This window comes from Chiloscyllium punctatum, chromosome 42, assembly GCF_047496795.1.
Source record: "Chiloscyllium punctatum isolate Juve2018m chromosome 42, sChiPun1.3, whole genome shotgun sequence".
Classification (NCBI taxonomy): Eukaryota; Metazoa; Chordata; class Chondrichthyes; order Orectolobiformes; family Hemiscylliidae; genus Chiloscyllium; species Chiloscyllium punctatum.
In genome coordinates, this window is record NC_092780.1 from 40,331,995 (window position 1) to 40,349,229 (window position 17,235).

At 41.8% G+C, this 17,235-nt stretch overlaps 1 protein-coding gene across 1 annotated transcript in view; it reads left to right on the forward strand.

Annotated features, from left to right (window-relative positions):
• Positions 1–9,156, forward strand: part of mettl2a (methyltransferase 2A, methylcytidine) — a 60,303-nt gene extending 51,147 nt beyond the window's left edge. The window contains exons 8-9 of the mRNA XM_072561848.1: positions 7,103–7,168; positions 7,626–9,156. Coding sequence (XP_072417949.1) covers positions 7,103–7,168; positions 7,626–7,777 — 218 coding nt within the window. The 3' untranslated portion in view covers positions 7,778–9,156. The remainder of the gene's footprint in view (positions 1–7,102; positions 7,169–7,625) is intronic.
• The last annotated feature ends 8,079 nt before the right edge of the window (positions 9,157–17,235 follow it).

Consider the following 17,235-nt stretch of genomic DNA (forward strand, 5'->3'; position numbering starts at 1 on the left):
GCCCTCATCAATCCTCTTCGTTACTTTTTCGAGAAATTCAATCAAGTTTGTGAGACATGATTTCCCATGCACAAAGCCATGCTGACTCTCCTTGCCTTTCCAAATACATGTAAATCCTGTCCCTCTGGATTCCCACCAACACCTTGCCCACCACTGATGTAAGGCTTCTCAGTCTATAGTTCCCTGGCTTTACCACATTTCTTAAATAGTGGCACCACGTTAGCCAATCTCCAGTCTTCCAGCACCTCACCTGTGACTGTTGATGATCAAATTATCCAAGCAAGGGGGCCCAGCAATCACTTCTCTAGCTTCCCAGAGTTCTAGGGTAAATCTGATCAGGGTCCTGGTCCACTTTTATGCGTTTCAAGACATCCAGCACCACCACTTCGTAATGTGGACATTTTTTGAGATGTCACCATCTATTTCCCCGCATTTTATATCTTCCATGTCCTTCTTTACAGTAAGTACTGTTGCAAATTACTCGTTTAGTATCTCCGCCATTTCCTATGGCTCCACACATGGGCTGCCTTGCTTATCTTTAAGGAGCTCTATTCTCTCCCTAGTTACTTTTTTGTCCTTAATGTATTTATAAAATCCCTTTGGATACTCCTTAACCCTGTTTGCCAAAGCTATCTCATGTCCTCTTTATGCCCTTCTGATTTCCCTCTTAAGTATCTTCTTAATGCCTTTATACTCTTCTAAGGATTCACTCGATCTATCCTGTCTATACCTGACATATGCTTCCTTTTTCTTAACCAAACCCTCAATTTCTCTGGTCATCGAGCATTCCCTTTCCTTTCCTTTCAACCTAACAGAAAAATATTCTCTCTGGACTCTCATTAAATCATTTTTGAAGGCTTCTCATTTTCCAGCCATCTGTTTACCTGCGAACATCTGCCTCCAATCAGCTTTTGAAAGTTCTTGCCTAATACCGTCAAGATTAGCCTTCCTCAAATTTAGAACTTCAACTTTTAGATCGGTCTATCCTTTTCTATCACTATTTTAAAATGAATAGAATTATGGTCGCTGGCCCCAAAGTGCTCCCCCACTGACACCTCAGTCACCTGCCCTGCCCTTACTTCCCAAGGGTAGGTCAAGTTTTGCCTCTTCTCTAGTAGGTACATCCACATACTGAATCAGAAAATTGTCTTGTACACACTTAACAAATTCTTTTCCATCTAAACACTTAATGCTATGATAGTCCCGGTCTATGTTTGGAAAGTTAAAATCCTCTACCATAACCACCTTATTATTCTTACAGATAACTGAAATCTCCTTAAAAATTTGTTTCTCAATTTCCTGCTGTTATTAGAGGGTCTATAATACAATCCCAATAAGGTGATCATCCCTTTCTTATTTCTCAGCTCCACCCAAATAACTTCCCTGGATATATTCCCAGAAATATCCTCCCTAAGTACAGCAGTAATGCTATCCCTTATCAAAAACGCCACTCCCCCTCCTCTCTTGCCGCCCTTTCTAACCTTCCTATAGCATTTGTATCCTGGAACATTGGGCGGCCAATCCTGTCCATTCCTGAGTATTCTTATTACAACAGAGATAACTGCTATGAACCCTTTTTAATCTAAAATTTATATCTGCCACCTAACGTAAGCCTCTGAGCCACAACCTTTGTATAAAGATGGGGTAAAATAGGTTTAATTGTTATTTGTCTCCAGCTGTCAATCTCATTGAGGCATTCATTATCTTTAGCCTTAGGGATAAAACCTGTTCTAAGTTTTTTTTGAAAGGAATCAGGTATCATATCTAATCTGAGCCAGAGAGAAAAAGAGTCTGGGGAGATGGGTTGCACCACCATAGTGTTTATTTTTGATGTCCTCAAGCTTCGTACAATAAGGGCCAGGAGAACTTTTTGCACCAATCTCCTCAATAGCGATGGTTGCTTCACCCCCTTCAATAGGTCTCATCTGGCCAGTGTATGACTTAAATTTATTAAGATTGGCTTTGTTATTAGGAGTCAATGTTTTATCATTAAATATATTTTCCAGTTCCTCTTTTGATAGAGGACAGTGAGTAATAGCAGGCGCCCTCATAATTTCATGAGCAAGTTGTCTTCTATTATTTTTCCAAGGTAATTCAGTCTGTTTGAACCGAGAATTCTTTACTGCAAATTGTTTCCTTGCTCCACTATTCCTTCTATCCTTCCGTCTTCTCTTTTCCTTTGTATGCCCAGTCTTCTGCTTTTCTACATTCTTATCATTGGCTGATATTACATCACCTTTAATCAAGAAGTCAGTGATACATTCAGTGAGCCCTAACCCCAGCCCTCTTGCCTCTGGGTCCATCTTACTAATAATTCTTCTGTCTATATCAATTGATTATCTACATCCCAATGTTTAGGGTTCCAAGCAGGTGGTTGGCTAACCCTATCAAGCTTTTCGGACCTCACTTTGATGTAATATATCCTCTTCTAAAGTTTCCTCAACCATACTCCAAAGAGGTACATAAGGGGCAGGAATATGGCTTAGTCTTTGGTAAAGTTTTCCTTTTTATCAGAAATCTGTTTGGGTGTCTTGCTAGTGAGGATACTGGACATCCTTTTATTCATAGAAGAACTCCCCATAAATCTCTCAAAGGAGTTTAATTTCCTTGTCAGACCATTTGAAAGCCCTTCTTCCTGATTTTGAGTATCCAGTGTGTCCAGGCGTTTCTGGTTCGTAAGGTCAGCATGTCTATATCACTCATGCTGACCAAGGCCCGTCTTTGTAGTAAAGGTAAACTTGCATCTGGAACATATGAAAGCCCTTACTTATCTAGTTATTTAATTTACCCTACATTTAGCATAACTTTTGCCCCATACAGTCTTAGGGTCATACAGCATAAACACAGACCCTACAGTCCAACTGGTCCATGCTGAATGTAATCCCAAACTATACCAGGCCCATCTGCCTGCACTTGGCCCATAGCCCTCCAAATATTCCTTATTCATGTACTTGCCTAAACAAGTTGCTTAAACATTGTAACTGCACCCACATCCACCTCTGGAAGTTCATTCCACATGTAAACCACCCTCTGTGTAAAAAATTGCCCCTCATGTTTTTTTTAAATCTCTGTCCTCTCACCTTTAAAAATGTGTCCCCTAGTCTTGAAATTCCCTATCCTGGGGAGCAGACAACTGCCATTAGCTCTATCAATACCCCACATTATTTTATAAACTTCTGTAAGTGTGCCTCTCAACCTGCTATGGTCCAGTGAAAAATGTCCCAGCCTATCCAGGCATTCTATATAACTCAAATCTTTCATACTTAGCAATATCCTGGTAAATCTCTCCTGAACCCTCTCCAGCTTAATAATATCCTACCTATAAAAGGGCAACCAGAACTGGACACCGTATTCCAGAAGAGGCCTTACCAATGTCCTGTACAACCTCAGCATGACTTCCCAACTCCTTTACTCAAAGGATTGAGCAATGAAGGCAAGCGTGATAAACACCTTTTTAACCTCCCTGTCTGTATATGAAGCAAACTTCAAAGAATTGTGTACCTGAACCCCTAGGTCCCTCTGTTCCAAAACACTACCCGAGACCCTACCATTTATATAAGCCCTACCATTGTTTGTTGTCTGAAGCATCCAGGTTGGATATTTGTAATACCATGCTTTGTGTGAAGAATACTCATTGATGGGAGAAGGGGGTTATACAGGATGAAAAACAACCCATCTGTAGAATACTGTATCACAATCTCTCGTATTGTAGTTCTGTCATAAGTTCATGGAATAATTATTGGTTAGTATTGGCTACTGTATCTAGTTACAAATCACACAACACCAGGTTATAGTCTAACAGGTTTAACTGGAAGCACACTAGCTTTTGGAGCAACGCTCCTTCATCAGGTGATAGTGGAGGGCTTAATCCTAACAGAGTTTATAGCAAAAATTTACTGTGTGATGTAACTGAAATTATACATTGAAAAATTGATCGTCAGTTACATGACACTGTAAGTTTTTGCTATAAATTCTGTGTTACGATTGAGCCCTCCACTATCACCTGATGGAGTGTCACTCCGAAAGCTAGTGTGCTTCCAATTAAACCTGTTGGACTATAACCTGGTGTTGTGATTTTTAACTTTGTACACTCCAGTCCAACATCGGCATCTCCAAATCAGGACTACTGTATCTAAGCCTCCTCACTGTTATGTTAATGGATGTGATCTGTCAACCTCCAGTTGTTTATGTCTATTGTTACTAGAAGGTTTGAGTTTTAATTATATCATTAATAATGAGGGGTGGGCTACCTAATGCATTCCTCTATACATGGATTGTCAACATCTATCAAAAAGACTGAACCCTCTAGCCTGCATCTGGGCACCAGATTTAAATTAGAAATTTGAAATTGCCTCCTGGGTCTCAAACCTATCTCATCAGTTTGTGTCGAGATAGATACATTACCAACACTGCAGGACTCCCCAAGTGGATTTTGTGTGATTGCGACATTTCCCGCAGGTCACTATCTCTAATGAACCTGCAGGATGGTTATTTGTTCAGGACATGGCCCCAGCCAGACTGATGTAGGTTCAAAGTGACACTTCACAAATACAGTGTCATGATCCACATGAATCAAACAGCCATCTCTCAATTTTTCTGAAGTCAATCAGCCAGCCAGTAACTGTTGTTTCTTCCAGCGGGAACCAATGAGGAGACTCAACCTATTACTTGTACAGACAAGGCATAAAACTAGCATGGTGATGAAATGTATGCATGAAACCCCGCCAGCTCAGTGAGCAAACCAACAAACGCATCCACAACCTGACCGACAAATCTTCACAAAAACCTTATTAGAAGTAAAATCTGAGGGACACGTGCATCATTTAGAAAGGCACAGACATATATGGTTTTCTTCTGAGGGTTTATGTCTGACCAACCTGATTGGATCTTCTTTGAGAAAATGACAGGAGCAGTTAGTGAGAAGGTTTATTAGGATTTTGCCAGGAATTATAGCTCAGCCGGAAGCCTGCTTAATCTGGGGTTTGCTGAACATGGGAGGCTGAAGGGAAGATTTAATTATACCATTTAAAATTGAGGGGCTAAGTTAGAACAGATATAAAAGTGTATTTCCATCAACAGAGAGGTCAATAACCAGGGGGCACAGATTGTGAACTAATTGGCACAAAGATTCAAGAGGAGCTGAGTAATTTTTCACCTAGAGGTTGGTGATAGTCTGGAGCTCACAGCCTGAAAGGATGGTACAGGCAGAAACCTTTTCACATTTAGAAAGCAAATATGCATATGAACTTTGTATCATAAGCTACAGGGTTCCAGACTGGGAGCTGGTAAGTGCGGTTATGCTGGATAATTTTGACAGGCATGAACAGATTACAGGAAACTTTCTACATTAATTTGTGTGATTACAATGATGTGAAGATTCTTGTGATATTTTACTCTCTTAAGGATGGTATCTGTATGCAAGTTATTTCTACAAATTGACTACAAATGCACTTAGTCATTACAAAATCTTCCACTTGAAGCAGCTATGAGTTAGAGGGCAAAACTAACCACCGGATTAGATGAATATATCAATCTGGAGAAATAATGTAGGAAAGTGAAAGTGAACTTTCAAATCTTTAGTCAAAGAGAACACAGAGACTTCACTGTTGTAATACCTGGACAGTGAGTGCTCAACATAGTGAGGAAAAAGATATCCCATTCCTGCCACCTGCTCATTTCAATGAGTGCCCCACTCTCTCTCTAATGGTGATGGTGATGAAAACATTTATTGCATGGTTTAGTGAAATATCAATGACCCACAGTAACAGTCTCCACTAGACATACATGTACCACTACCTAACCCACTTCAGAATTGGTCACTGTGATGCAGGAAAGATGTTTTTTAACCACCAGACAAACACGGATGACACCCAGCTCTACCTCACCATCACGTCTCTCAGCTCAAAGTTAAAAATCACACAACATCGGGTTATAGTCCAATCGGTTTATTTGGAAGCACTAGCTTTCGAAGCACTGCTCCTTTTTCAGGTAGTTAGTGGGGCAGGATCATAGGACACAGAATTTATAGTAAAAGATCAACATGTCATACAACTGATGTGAAGTATTGAACAAATCTAGATTGCTGTGAAGTTTTTAATCATTTAGAATGGGGACACCGGTTTAGAGTGATTAATATGTAAATCCCAGAACTTCTTTCAAGTCACAGTCCCGAGATAACTTAAGGTCTTATAAAAATCAGTGACATCTCAGCTCAGACAATGCATTACAGGTTGGGATCTGTGTGTAAGTCAGACGGGTTCTATTTCCAAAGTAGGAATTTATTAAGTGTCACATGAACTGACTGCTGACAGATGTGTGCTTTTTGAACAAAACAGAATGTCAATGTCAATGCTCCCAGCTCCTCCACAGTTGTTAAATTATCAATCTGCTACATGACTTACAGTACTGGGTTAGTAAAATAGACTCTGTTTTAATATTGGGACAACTGAAACCTTCATTTTCTGACCTCCCTCAAATTGTGTTCCACATCTATTGCCTCTATCCTTCTCCCTGGCAACAATCTTTGATTAAATCAGTCTCTTCACAACCCTGGTGTCACATTTGATCCTGAGGGAGTTGCCAATTTCTCCTTCACGCCATTAATAAGACCACTGTGCGTCAGCTTCTCAGCCGTTGAAACCCTCATCCGTATCTTTGTTACTTCTAGACTATTCCAACACACTCTTGGCTGATGTCCCATGTCCTATCCTCTGTAAACTTGAGGTCGTCCAATATCCCCTGTGCTCATTAATCGATGTTAGCTCCTGGTCGAGCAACATTTGAATTTTAAAATTCTTATGTTTTCACATCTGTTTACTGTATTGCCCCTCCCTATCTCTGTAATCTCCTGTGCCCTGCAATTCTCTGAAATATTTGTGCTCCTCAAATTCTGGTCTCATCTGCATTCCCGATTTTGGTGGCTGCACCTTCAGTTGCCCCAGGTCTAAACCATGAAATAACTGACTTCGCTGACCAAACCTTTGTCACCCTTTTTATTCCTAACACCACCTTACGTGGCTCAGTGTCCTATTTTTCTTTTATCTTCTGTGGAACCCCTTGGGATGTTTTATTACCTTTTAAGTACATGTTGTTGTCTTTGTAGGTCGCTGCCTATCTGAAAATTTCTACGTTCGGGGAGATGGGACAAGGGTTTATTTCTTCACACAAGGTAATCAGACACTTTGCTGTTTAATCAAATTTGAGAATGTGAGAGTTGAGGGGATTGCCACTTTAGAATCGAAAGTGATTTGATTCACAGCTCCTGTGACATTTTGTGCTGAGGTGCTGTTTTATTGACCTGATCGCTTCCTAATATTGTCAGTGTTGCTATATTGGAATAAGTATTGCAAACAATTGGCCTGTTGTTCAAGTGTAGCCATTGGTGCATTGAATAGCTTGATTTTCCAGTCCTAATTATGATGTTCCAACATTGATGTTCACCACTATTGATGGCCGTGACAGAATTAGGATCTCCAAGCAGCCAACGTGTGTTGGAAACACAATTCTGGTTTTATATAGTTCATAAAATCGCTAAGAATGGGTTAGTGACTGGCACCTGATTAAAACAGTACAGAGGTAGCAAAGCTTTAGCTCCCTTAACCTGTGCTACTGCCTTCTCTCTCCAGATGAACTGGATGAGCTCTTCACCTCTGCCAACTTGAAGAAAGTCCAGAACATCGTGGATCGACGCCTGCAGGTTAACCGTGGCAAGCAGCTAACCATGTACCGGGTTTGGATCCAATGCAAGTATCGTAAATCTTTGGAGAAAGGAGAATGAAGATTCCTAACCTTGTGGGTCAAGCACCTTTTGAATTCATCTGACTTGATCAGTGTCTCAAACAACAAGTTGTCACTGGTTCACACTGCTGAGTTGACTTTTGTTCTCTTGGTCCATAATCATAACCTTTACATCTGTTTATATGCAGCAATCCTTGGATTATAGTCACCATGGTAATAATTACTGTTTGTTGTTGGAGGTGAAATTATTGGCCAATATGTTCATCTGCTAAACATTTTCTCTGAAATATAAACCTGACTGACATTCCTTTCAGATACCTTTTAAGTCACCATTACTTGCTGCTTCCAACATTTTCTTGCATTCTGAAACATGTCTGCAGCCTCTATGTCACATGGGATCAGGAATAGATCATTCAAGCCCTTAATCCCAATCTGCCTCATGGCTGATCTATACCTCAATCTCATTTACTCACCTTTTCTCATATTCAAACATTTGTTGACATTTTCCAAACGTGGAAAAGATTGCTTCCTGCTTTCACTCTGAGGTAACTTAGATGTTAACATCTAATGTTAATGTTAACATTATGTCTGCCTGTTCCTGATTTTGCTCACCAGAAATGGTTTCCCCACATCTACCCTATCAAATTCTTTCAATATTTAGATGCCTTGATCAGCTCATTTCAAAGTCTTCTATACACAAGGCATACAAGCCAGTCACTGAACAACCATTCTCTGTCTGACTGATCTGGGTTCCTTTCCTCATTGAGCCCCTACGTCTGTAGACCACGGTGGTCTCACAGTCAGAGGACGGTTGTCATGAAGTGATTTTTCTGTTTGAAAAGGATTTGAGCTCACTGCTCCCTGAAGAGATCCCCTTCTCAGCAGAAGGCTTGAGCATTGCATCCAGGATGTCTCCTGCAGCGGTGACCCAGTGGAGAGGGAAAGGGAGTGTTCAGTGATCTTTTTGCATACTTCCTGATTTCTGTGAAGACCCAGGACCAGATCAATTGCTCAGCACACACTGGCTTTGTGAAAGCATCTTAAACTAAGGAATCTCTCTCTCTGCAAATCATGCCTCAAATTTCTAAGGTATAGGGCAGGATACAGTCTTAATGGAAAAGAGGTAGTATACAATGCAACAAATGTACACTGTAACTATCCATAGGCACTAGGATGGTCTAGGCTTTAATGCTAGAGAGAGTATCTCAGTGGTGCTGTTTTTAAATAGTTCATCTGGCTCCCTGAGTGAACCTATACAACTTATTGTAGTCTAACAAAGTTCAAAGCTCATCTTTTTATACTGTTTGACCCACTGTAGGAATGGGAACAGAAGTAAGTTTTAACTGTACTATAATTGTTTTTACTGAATGAAATTATTTGCAATAGCAGTATATTTAATAAATTGTATTTTTATCAGTATCCACTGGTTTGAGCAGCCTATCCTGTTTTTGTCACTCGTGGTACTGTTTGTGTCTGTTTTCTGAGTCTACATATGCTATATGTGAATATAACCTTGAGAACATTGCTAACACCAAACTTTCCCCATTGACATCTTGGCCAGAAACCAAACTGAACCAGGCATATAACACTGTAGCTCCAGAACAGGTCTGAGGCTGGGATTTCTGCAGCAAGTGATTCACCTCCTGACTCGCCAAAACATGTCCACACGCTGCAAGTCACAAGTGATGAACATGGTATACAGCTCTACTTAATCATCTGCTGGTTTAACCATCCATTCCCTCACCAACAGTCCACTCAGGCTAATGTGTACACTATCTAAAAACTGCAGTGCAGGGATTTGCCAATTACTTTCCATCCGACAGCATTGTGAAGATATCTTCACCACCCCTCCACCAACATTGTCTCAAAGGTAACTCTGAATGGGTTAGGAATGCTATCCATGTCAGTGACATTTGCAACTTGAGAATTGATGTTTTAAAATGATTTATTGTTGCTGTCTATGTGTTACATATCACTGTGTCTGTTATATATTAGTATAGTTCCCCTCATCCTATACATGTTCATGTTATTAGGCCCTGTACTTGGGTGTCACTGGATAAGTCATAGAATCCCTACAGTGTGGAAGCAGGCCATTTGGCCCATCAAGGTCACCATGACCCTCTGAAAAGCATCCGATGTCGACCCACCCCTACCCAATCCCTATAATCCTGCAATTCCCATGGCAAATCCACCCAGATTGCACATCCCTGCACAATATAGTCAATTTCCCATAGCCAATTCACCTAACCTGCATATCTTTGGACTGTGGGAGGAAATCCACGCAGACACAAGGAGAATATACAAACTCCACACAAAGTTGCATGAGGCTGGAATTGAACCTGGATCCCTGGTGCTGTGAGGCAGCAGTGCTAACCATTGAGCCAGTATGCTCACCCATCTAGTCACTGATCACCGGTGGGCATGAGTTCAAATCCCCAGCACAGCGAACGACTGACCACAAGATGTAGGACACCCACTCGGGTCGGGTCTGCAATTCAGTAAAATCATGGATGATCTGATAATCCTGAACTCCATTTTCCTGTATTTTCCCCGTAACTCTTGATTCCATTACTGATTAAAAGAATCTGTCAACTCAGCGTTGAATATGTTTAACAACCCAGGTCCAACAGCCATCTCGGTAAAGAATTCCAGAGAATTATTACCCTTGAGTTAAAATTCTTTTTTATCTGTGTCTTAAACGGGTGACCCTTTCCTCTGAGATTGCACCCTCTGATCTTAGACTCTTCCAACAAGGGAGAACAACCTCTCATAATTTACGTTGTCAAGGCTGCTAAAAAGCTGATGGAATTTAGTTTAATAAATCTGGAAATATATTGACACCCAGGAACATGTGTAAAGTGGCAGAATCTCTGAAATAAATTGAAATAAAGAATGGTAACCCAACAAAGGCTTAGAATAAAGCAAAATTATCAGTGGAGAAAAACTTCAATAAAGTAAATACTTTTAAATTATTAAAAACTGTCTTTATATTGTGCATGTGCATTTTTGAAAATATGAGTCAGACTTCACTCTTGGATCGTTAATGTCAGCAGACATCAGACTTCACTCTTTGATCGTTAATGTCAGCAGACATTCATAAACGTGGCTTGGAAAAAACCCATCAGGTTCATTAATGCTGTTTAGGGAGAAAAAAAATCTGCTATTCTTACCTGACCTGGTCTGCTGTACATGTGACTCCAAACCCAGATCGATGTGATTGACTTTTAACTGTTCTCTGATGTAGCCTCATAAACCACTCCGTTCAGGGACAATTAGAATGCACAACACACTCCCAGTGACACCAATGTCCCATTTGAGAACATTTTAAAAATCACTTTGTGGGCACATACATATAAACAGGAGTAGGCCAATTGACTCCTCAAGCCTGCACAACCTTTCAGTGGTGCCACAAACAGCAATATGGCAGAGCGACCATTCTTTGACATTGTTAATTGAGGGAGGAATAAATATTAGAACGCAGCAGAGAACTCCCCTATTGTTTCAAATAGTTCTGAGAGATCTGTCACATCTAACTCAGAAGGCAGGCAGATTGAGCACTCTATCTGGAGGGTGCTCCTGATTGCGGCACTCCTGCATGACACAAATGTTGTGTTCTATTCTCTGGAATGGAGCCAAATCTGCTGACTCCAAAGTATGTGTGTGTGTGTGTGTGACCGAATGAACCACAGCTTGACAACATTGGTACTCAGGTACATTTGTGCTGACACATTGTGATTTTTCAAACTTGTATTGAAATCATTTGAAATAATGTTCAACTTGTTTGGCGGGCTGGTTTTACTCACAAGAATTGGCTATCCGTGACCCAAGCCTCCTGACTAGCAATCCAAGACTCTGATTAGAGACCAACCTTCACCAAGAAACGAGCATTCCAATTATTCATCAGGGCAAGGCATCATTCCATCCTCTCGGTTACTGCCCTCTGGTGGCTGGGAGCCTGCTGTTTCCTCATGTCTCATTACTGTTGCTTTGGTGACTGCATTAAAGTTTTAGCATTTTCACCTCAAAACCTTTTAGTATCGTAATCCTGTGCTTGTGCTAGTCTGAAAGGAAAGACAACCTAATGTCACTGAGCCTTCTCAGTTCTTGCAACACGTTTTTCGTTCATTCAGAGAATGTAGACTTCTGCTATCTGGTCTCCTGCACCTTGAAAAATTACCAGCAATGGAATTGGGGATGAGAATCCTGGAATCTGAATCTGCTCTCCATTTTTTTTTGTCAGCCTAATTCTTTTCCAATATGGGAGATGAAAATGAGGTGCATTATGTCTGTTTTTTTTGTGTTGTACCATGGCTTTTATTGTATGTGTTCTACGTCCATTAGATTAGATTAGATTACTTACAGTGTGGAAACAGGCCCTTCGGCCCAACAAGTCCACACTGACCCACCGAAGCGTATACCACCCAGACCCAGACCCATACTCCTACATTTACCCCTTCACCTAACACTATGGGCAATTTAGCATAGCCAATTCACCTGACCTGCACATTTTTGGATTGTGGGAGGAAACCGGAGCACCCGGAGGAAACCCACACAGACACGGGGAGAATGTGCAAACTCCACACAGAGAGTCGCCTGAGGCGGGAATTGAACCCGGGTCTCTGGCGCTGTGAGGCAGCAGTGCTAACCACTGTGCCACCGTATGTCTACTAAATATGCTGATGATATAAAAATAAGGAAAGCAAGTTGTAAAGAGTACAATGCCGTTTAGGGAGAAAAAAATAAGGAGTGGCACAGTAGTTAGCACTGCTGCCTCACAGCGCCAGGGACCCAGGTTTGATTCTGGCTGAAGGCAACTGTCTGTGGTGTCTGCGTGGGTTTGTTCCATGTGTTCTGGTTTCCTCCCACATTCCAAAAGATTTGCAGGTCGGGTGAATTGGCCATGCTAAATTGCCCATAGTGTTAGGTGCATTGGTCATGGGTAAATGTCGGGAAATGAATCTGGGTTACTCTTCGGAGGATCGGTGTGGAGTTATTGGGCCAAAGGGCCTGTTTCCACACTGTAGGAAATCTAATCTAATAAGGCAGCTTGGAGGTATACAAAGGTCAAGCAATGGGGCAAGGATCTGACAAATTGAATATGATATGTAAACTTGTCCATTTTGGAATGAAAAGTAAAAAAAAGGCATATTTTCTAAATATAGTTAGATTGAAAGCTCTGAGATGTAGAGAGTGTCCTCATGCATTAAAGGTTAGTATGCAAACAAGTAATTAGGAATGTTACAGAATGTTATCATTTATTAGGAAGGGAATTGAATACAAAAGTTTGAGGTCATGCTTTGATTATACAAGAAGCTGGTGAGACCACAATTGTAATACATTGTACAATACTGGTTTCCTTACAGGTAATGTATTAATTGTGTTGGTAGCAGTGTAGAGAAGATTTACCAGACTGATAATCGGAATGAGTGGCTTGTCTTATGAGGAAATTTTGGGAAAGCTAAGCTTGTATCTGCTGGAGCTTTGAAGAGTAAGAGGTGACATGATTAAAACATGAGAGGTCCTGATAGGGTGAATATGGGGAGGATTTTCCTCTTATAAGAAAATCTACCACGATAGAGCTCAAAACTCCAAAATCAGCAGCCATCCATTGAAAATAGACACAAGGAGAATTTTTGTTTTATCTCACAGTTTTGAGAGTCTGTGGATTTGTTTTCCTGAAAGAGTGATGGGAACAGAATCTTGGAATACTTTTTAAGGCAGAGATGAATAGATTCTTGTTAAGCAAACAAGGTGAAAGGTTATCAGGGAATGGTGAGAATATGGATTTGAGATTATAATCAGATCAGCCAAGATTTTATTGAATGATGGAACAGGTTCAAGGGGCTGATGGTCTACTCCCTGCTCCTTATTCATACCTATGTTTGTATCAATGCATGTCCTCTTCAGCACATGCTGAGAGAGGACATACATTGCTACATCGGCATTTAAGGGTCCAGCTGCTTCCACTCCAATTCACTGCCCGAGTTTCTCAAAGCTGCGAAATCTGTCCAGGAGGGGTTAAATTTAACACCACTGTCTCCGTCGTTCCAGTGTATTTGGATACTAGCCACTGAATGCATGTTGTTGATGCCTAGAGCTCACTGCCCAGCTTACTGCCTACTCTCTCTGCTCCACGCTAGAGGGGGTAGGTTTAAGGTGAGAGGGAAAAGATTCAAAAGGGACCTGACGGGCAACTTTTTCACACAGAGGGTGATGCTTGTTTGGAATGAGCTGCTAAAGAAAATGGTGGAAGCTGATAAAATTATGACATTTAAAAGATATTTGGACAGATACACGAACAGGAAAGGTTTAGAGGGATATGGGCTAAACACAGGCATATGGGACCAGTTCGGCTTAGGAAACCTGGTCAACATGGATTGAGTCTGTTTCTGTACTGTAAGATCCAAGTGTCTCTCACTCAATTTTTGCCCTCGTCAATTCACTCACAATCATTACCCTTGCCTCCGCTTCACTCACTGGGTTGTGAGTGGGGCCCTCTCAAGGGTTGTGAGTGGGACCATGAAACAGTTAACGAGAAGGGTAGCAAGTGAGGCAGTGAGGGTTTGGGCCTGCTGCATCTCCACTGGAACAGACTAGCATTCAAAACATTGTTCCGTGACACCTGGGGCATAACTTGTATTGGTGTCACAGGCACTGCAACTGTATGGAGGGAGTTGGTGGTGTCCAGAACCCCAGCTTAATGTGGGTTCAAATCCAGCCATAGCAATTGGTGAAATTTGAATTCAATAAAAATTTGGGCCACTTGCCATGTAACCTCTGTTAGTTTTCATAAAACCCCATCTAGTTCAGGGAGAGAAACCTGCCAAACTTACTAGATCTGGGCTACATGTGACTCCAGACCCACAGCAATGTGGTTGATTCTTAACTGCCATCTAAGCGATTAGGAACAGGCACCTGTTTAATGCAACCTTGTCCCTCATGTTACTGCCTTTCACCACAATGCCACCATCTCAAAACTGCCAGCTTTTGTTGGTGATGTATTTAAATTTCAAAAGTATATTTTATCATTAAAAAAATCTTTATTTATGTAGATAGTTAGCAAGTTGGTTCTGTACAATCCTTGTATGTGGAGAAACAAACAAACAAACATTGGAGGTTAACAGGTCTGGCAGCATCTCTGGAGAGAAATTAGAATTAACATTTCGAGTTGAGTGACCCTTCCTCAGAATTTACGGTAGTGAGGAAAATGTCAGTTTATATGCAGAAGATAGGGAGATAAGCAGTAAATGAGAGGTGGGGATAAAGCCCAAAGAGACTGAAGAACAGTTGGAGAAAGAAGTGGAGTATGAGACTCCTTCATTATCAGGGAAACAAAGCATAGACTGGGTGACCACTTTGCAGAACACCTATGTTCTGTCTGTAAAAAAGACTCTGAGCTTCTCGTTGCCTGCCATTTCAACACACCACCTTGTTCCCTGGTGAAAATCCCTGTCTCAGGCTTGCTGGAGTGCTCCAGTGAAGCTCAGCGAAAGCTAGAAAGTACCTCATTTTCATCTTAGCAGCCTTCTGGACTAAATATCCTGTTCAATAAATTTAGGGCTTATCCTTACCCCCATACATCAGGCCTTCATATGACATGACTATTACACACAGGGCGGAAGTGGGTACTGCAGATGCTGGAGATTAGAGTCAATATTAGAGTGGTGCTGGATAGGCCAGCAGGTCAGGCAGCATCCGAGGAGCAGGAAAATCAACGTTTCAGGCAAAAGCCCTTCATCAGGAATGAATGGTTTTTGCCTGAAACGTTGATTTTCCTGCTCCTCGGATGCTGCCTGACCTGCTGGGCTTTTCCAGCACGACTCTAATCTTGACCCTACTATTACACACAACTGATTGTGAACCACTAACAGTCCCCATTAATAGCTATTCATTTTCCTAGCCAGATTGCAATCCACTGTTTTGTCTGTCTAACTGTTGTCTCTCTCTGGGTTCTATCACCACCTATCATTTTCTCCTTACCCCTTACCTCCACCCTATTTTCTGCATATAAATTTACACTTTCCTCACTACCATCAGTTCTGAGGAAGGATCACTTGACCAAAATGTTAACTCTAATTTCTCTCCACAGATGCTATCAGACCTGCTGAGTTTTTCCAGTAAATTCTGTTTTTGTTTCACATCGGGTGCAGCAGATGCAATAAATGATGTGTGTGGAGGTGCAGGTGAATTTGTGGCGGATATGGAAGGATCCCTTGGGGCCTTGGAGGGAAGTAAGGGGGGAGATTGCATCCACTGCACCCGATGTGGCCTCCTCTATATTGGGGAGACACGCTGCCTACTTGTGGAACGTTTCAGAGAACACCTCTGGGACACCCGGACCAACCAACCCAACCATCCCGTGGCTCAACACTTCAACTCCCCCTCCCACTCCACCAAGGACATGCAGGTCCTTGGACTCCTCCATCCCCAGACCATAGCAACACAACGGTTGGAGGAAGAGCGCCTCATCTTCCGCCTAGGAACCCTCCAACCACAAGGGATGAACTCAGATTTCTCCAGTTTCCTCATTTCCTCTCCCCCCACCTTGTCTCAGTCAAATCCCTCGAACTCAGCACTGCCTTCCTAACCTGCAATCTTCTTCCTGACTTCTCCGCCCCCAACCCACTCCGGCCTATCACCCTCACCTTGACCTCCTTCCACCTATCGCATTTCCAACGCCCCTCCCCCAAGTCCCTCCTCCCTACCTTTTATCTTAGCCTGCTGGACACACTTTCCTCATTCCTGAAGAAGGGCTCATGCCTGAAACGTCAATTCTGCTGCTCCTTGGATGCTGCCTGACCTGCTGCGCTTCTCCAGCAACACATTTTCAGCTCTGATCTCCAACATCTCCTAGAGAAAGATTAGGGCCAATCAAGGATAGTAGTGGAACGTTGTGCCTGAGGAAATAGGGGAAGCACTAAATGAATATTTTTCATCAGTATTCACACTGGAAAAAGACAATGTTATCGAGGAAAATACTGAGATACAGGCTACTAAACCTGATGGGATTGAAGTTAATAATTCTGGAAAGTGTGAAAATAGAAAATCCCCTGGGCCAGGTAGGATTCTCTGGGAAGCCAGGGAGGAGGTTACAGAGCCTTTGTCTTTGATCTTTATGTCATCATTGTCTACAGGAATAGTGTCAAAAGACTGGAGGATAGCAAATGTTGTACCCTTGTTCAAGAAGGGGAGTAGAGACAACCCTGGTATTTATGGACCAGTGAGCCTCACTTCAGTTGTGGGTAAAGTGTTGGAAAAGGTTATGAGAGGTAGGATTTACAATCATCTAGAAAGGAATAAGTTGATTAGGGATAGTCAACAGATTTTGTGAAGGGTAGGTCGTGCCTCACAAATCTTATTGAGTTCTTTGGGAAGTTGACCAAACAGGTGGATGAGGGTAAAGCGGTTGATGTGGTGGATATGGGTTTCAGTAAGGCATTTGATAAGGTTCCCCATGATAGGCTATTGTACAAAATACAGAAGCATGGGATTAAGGAT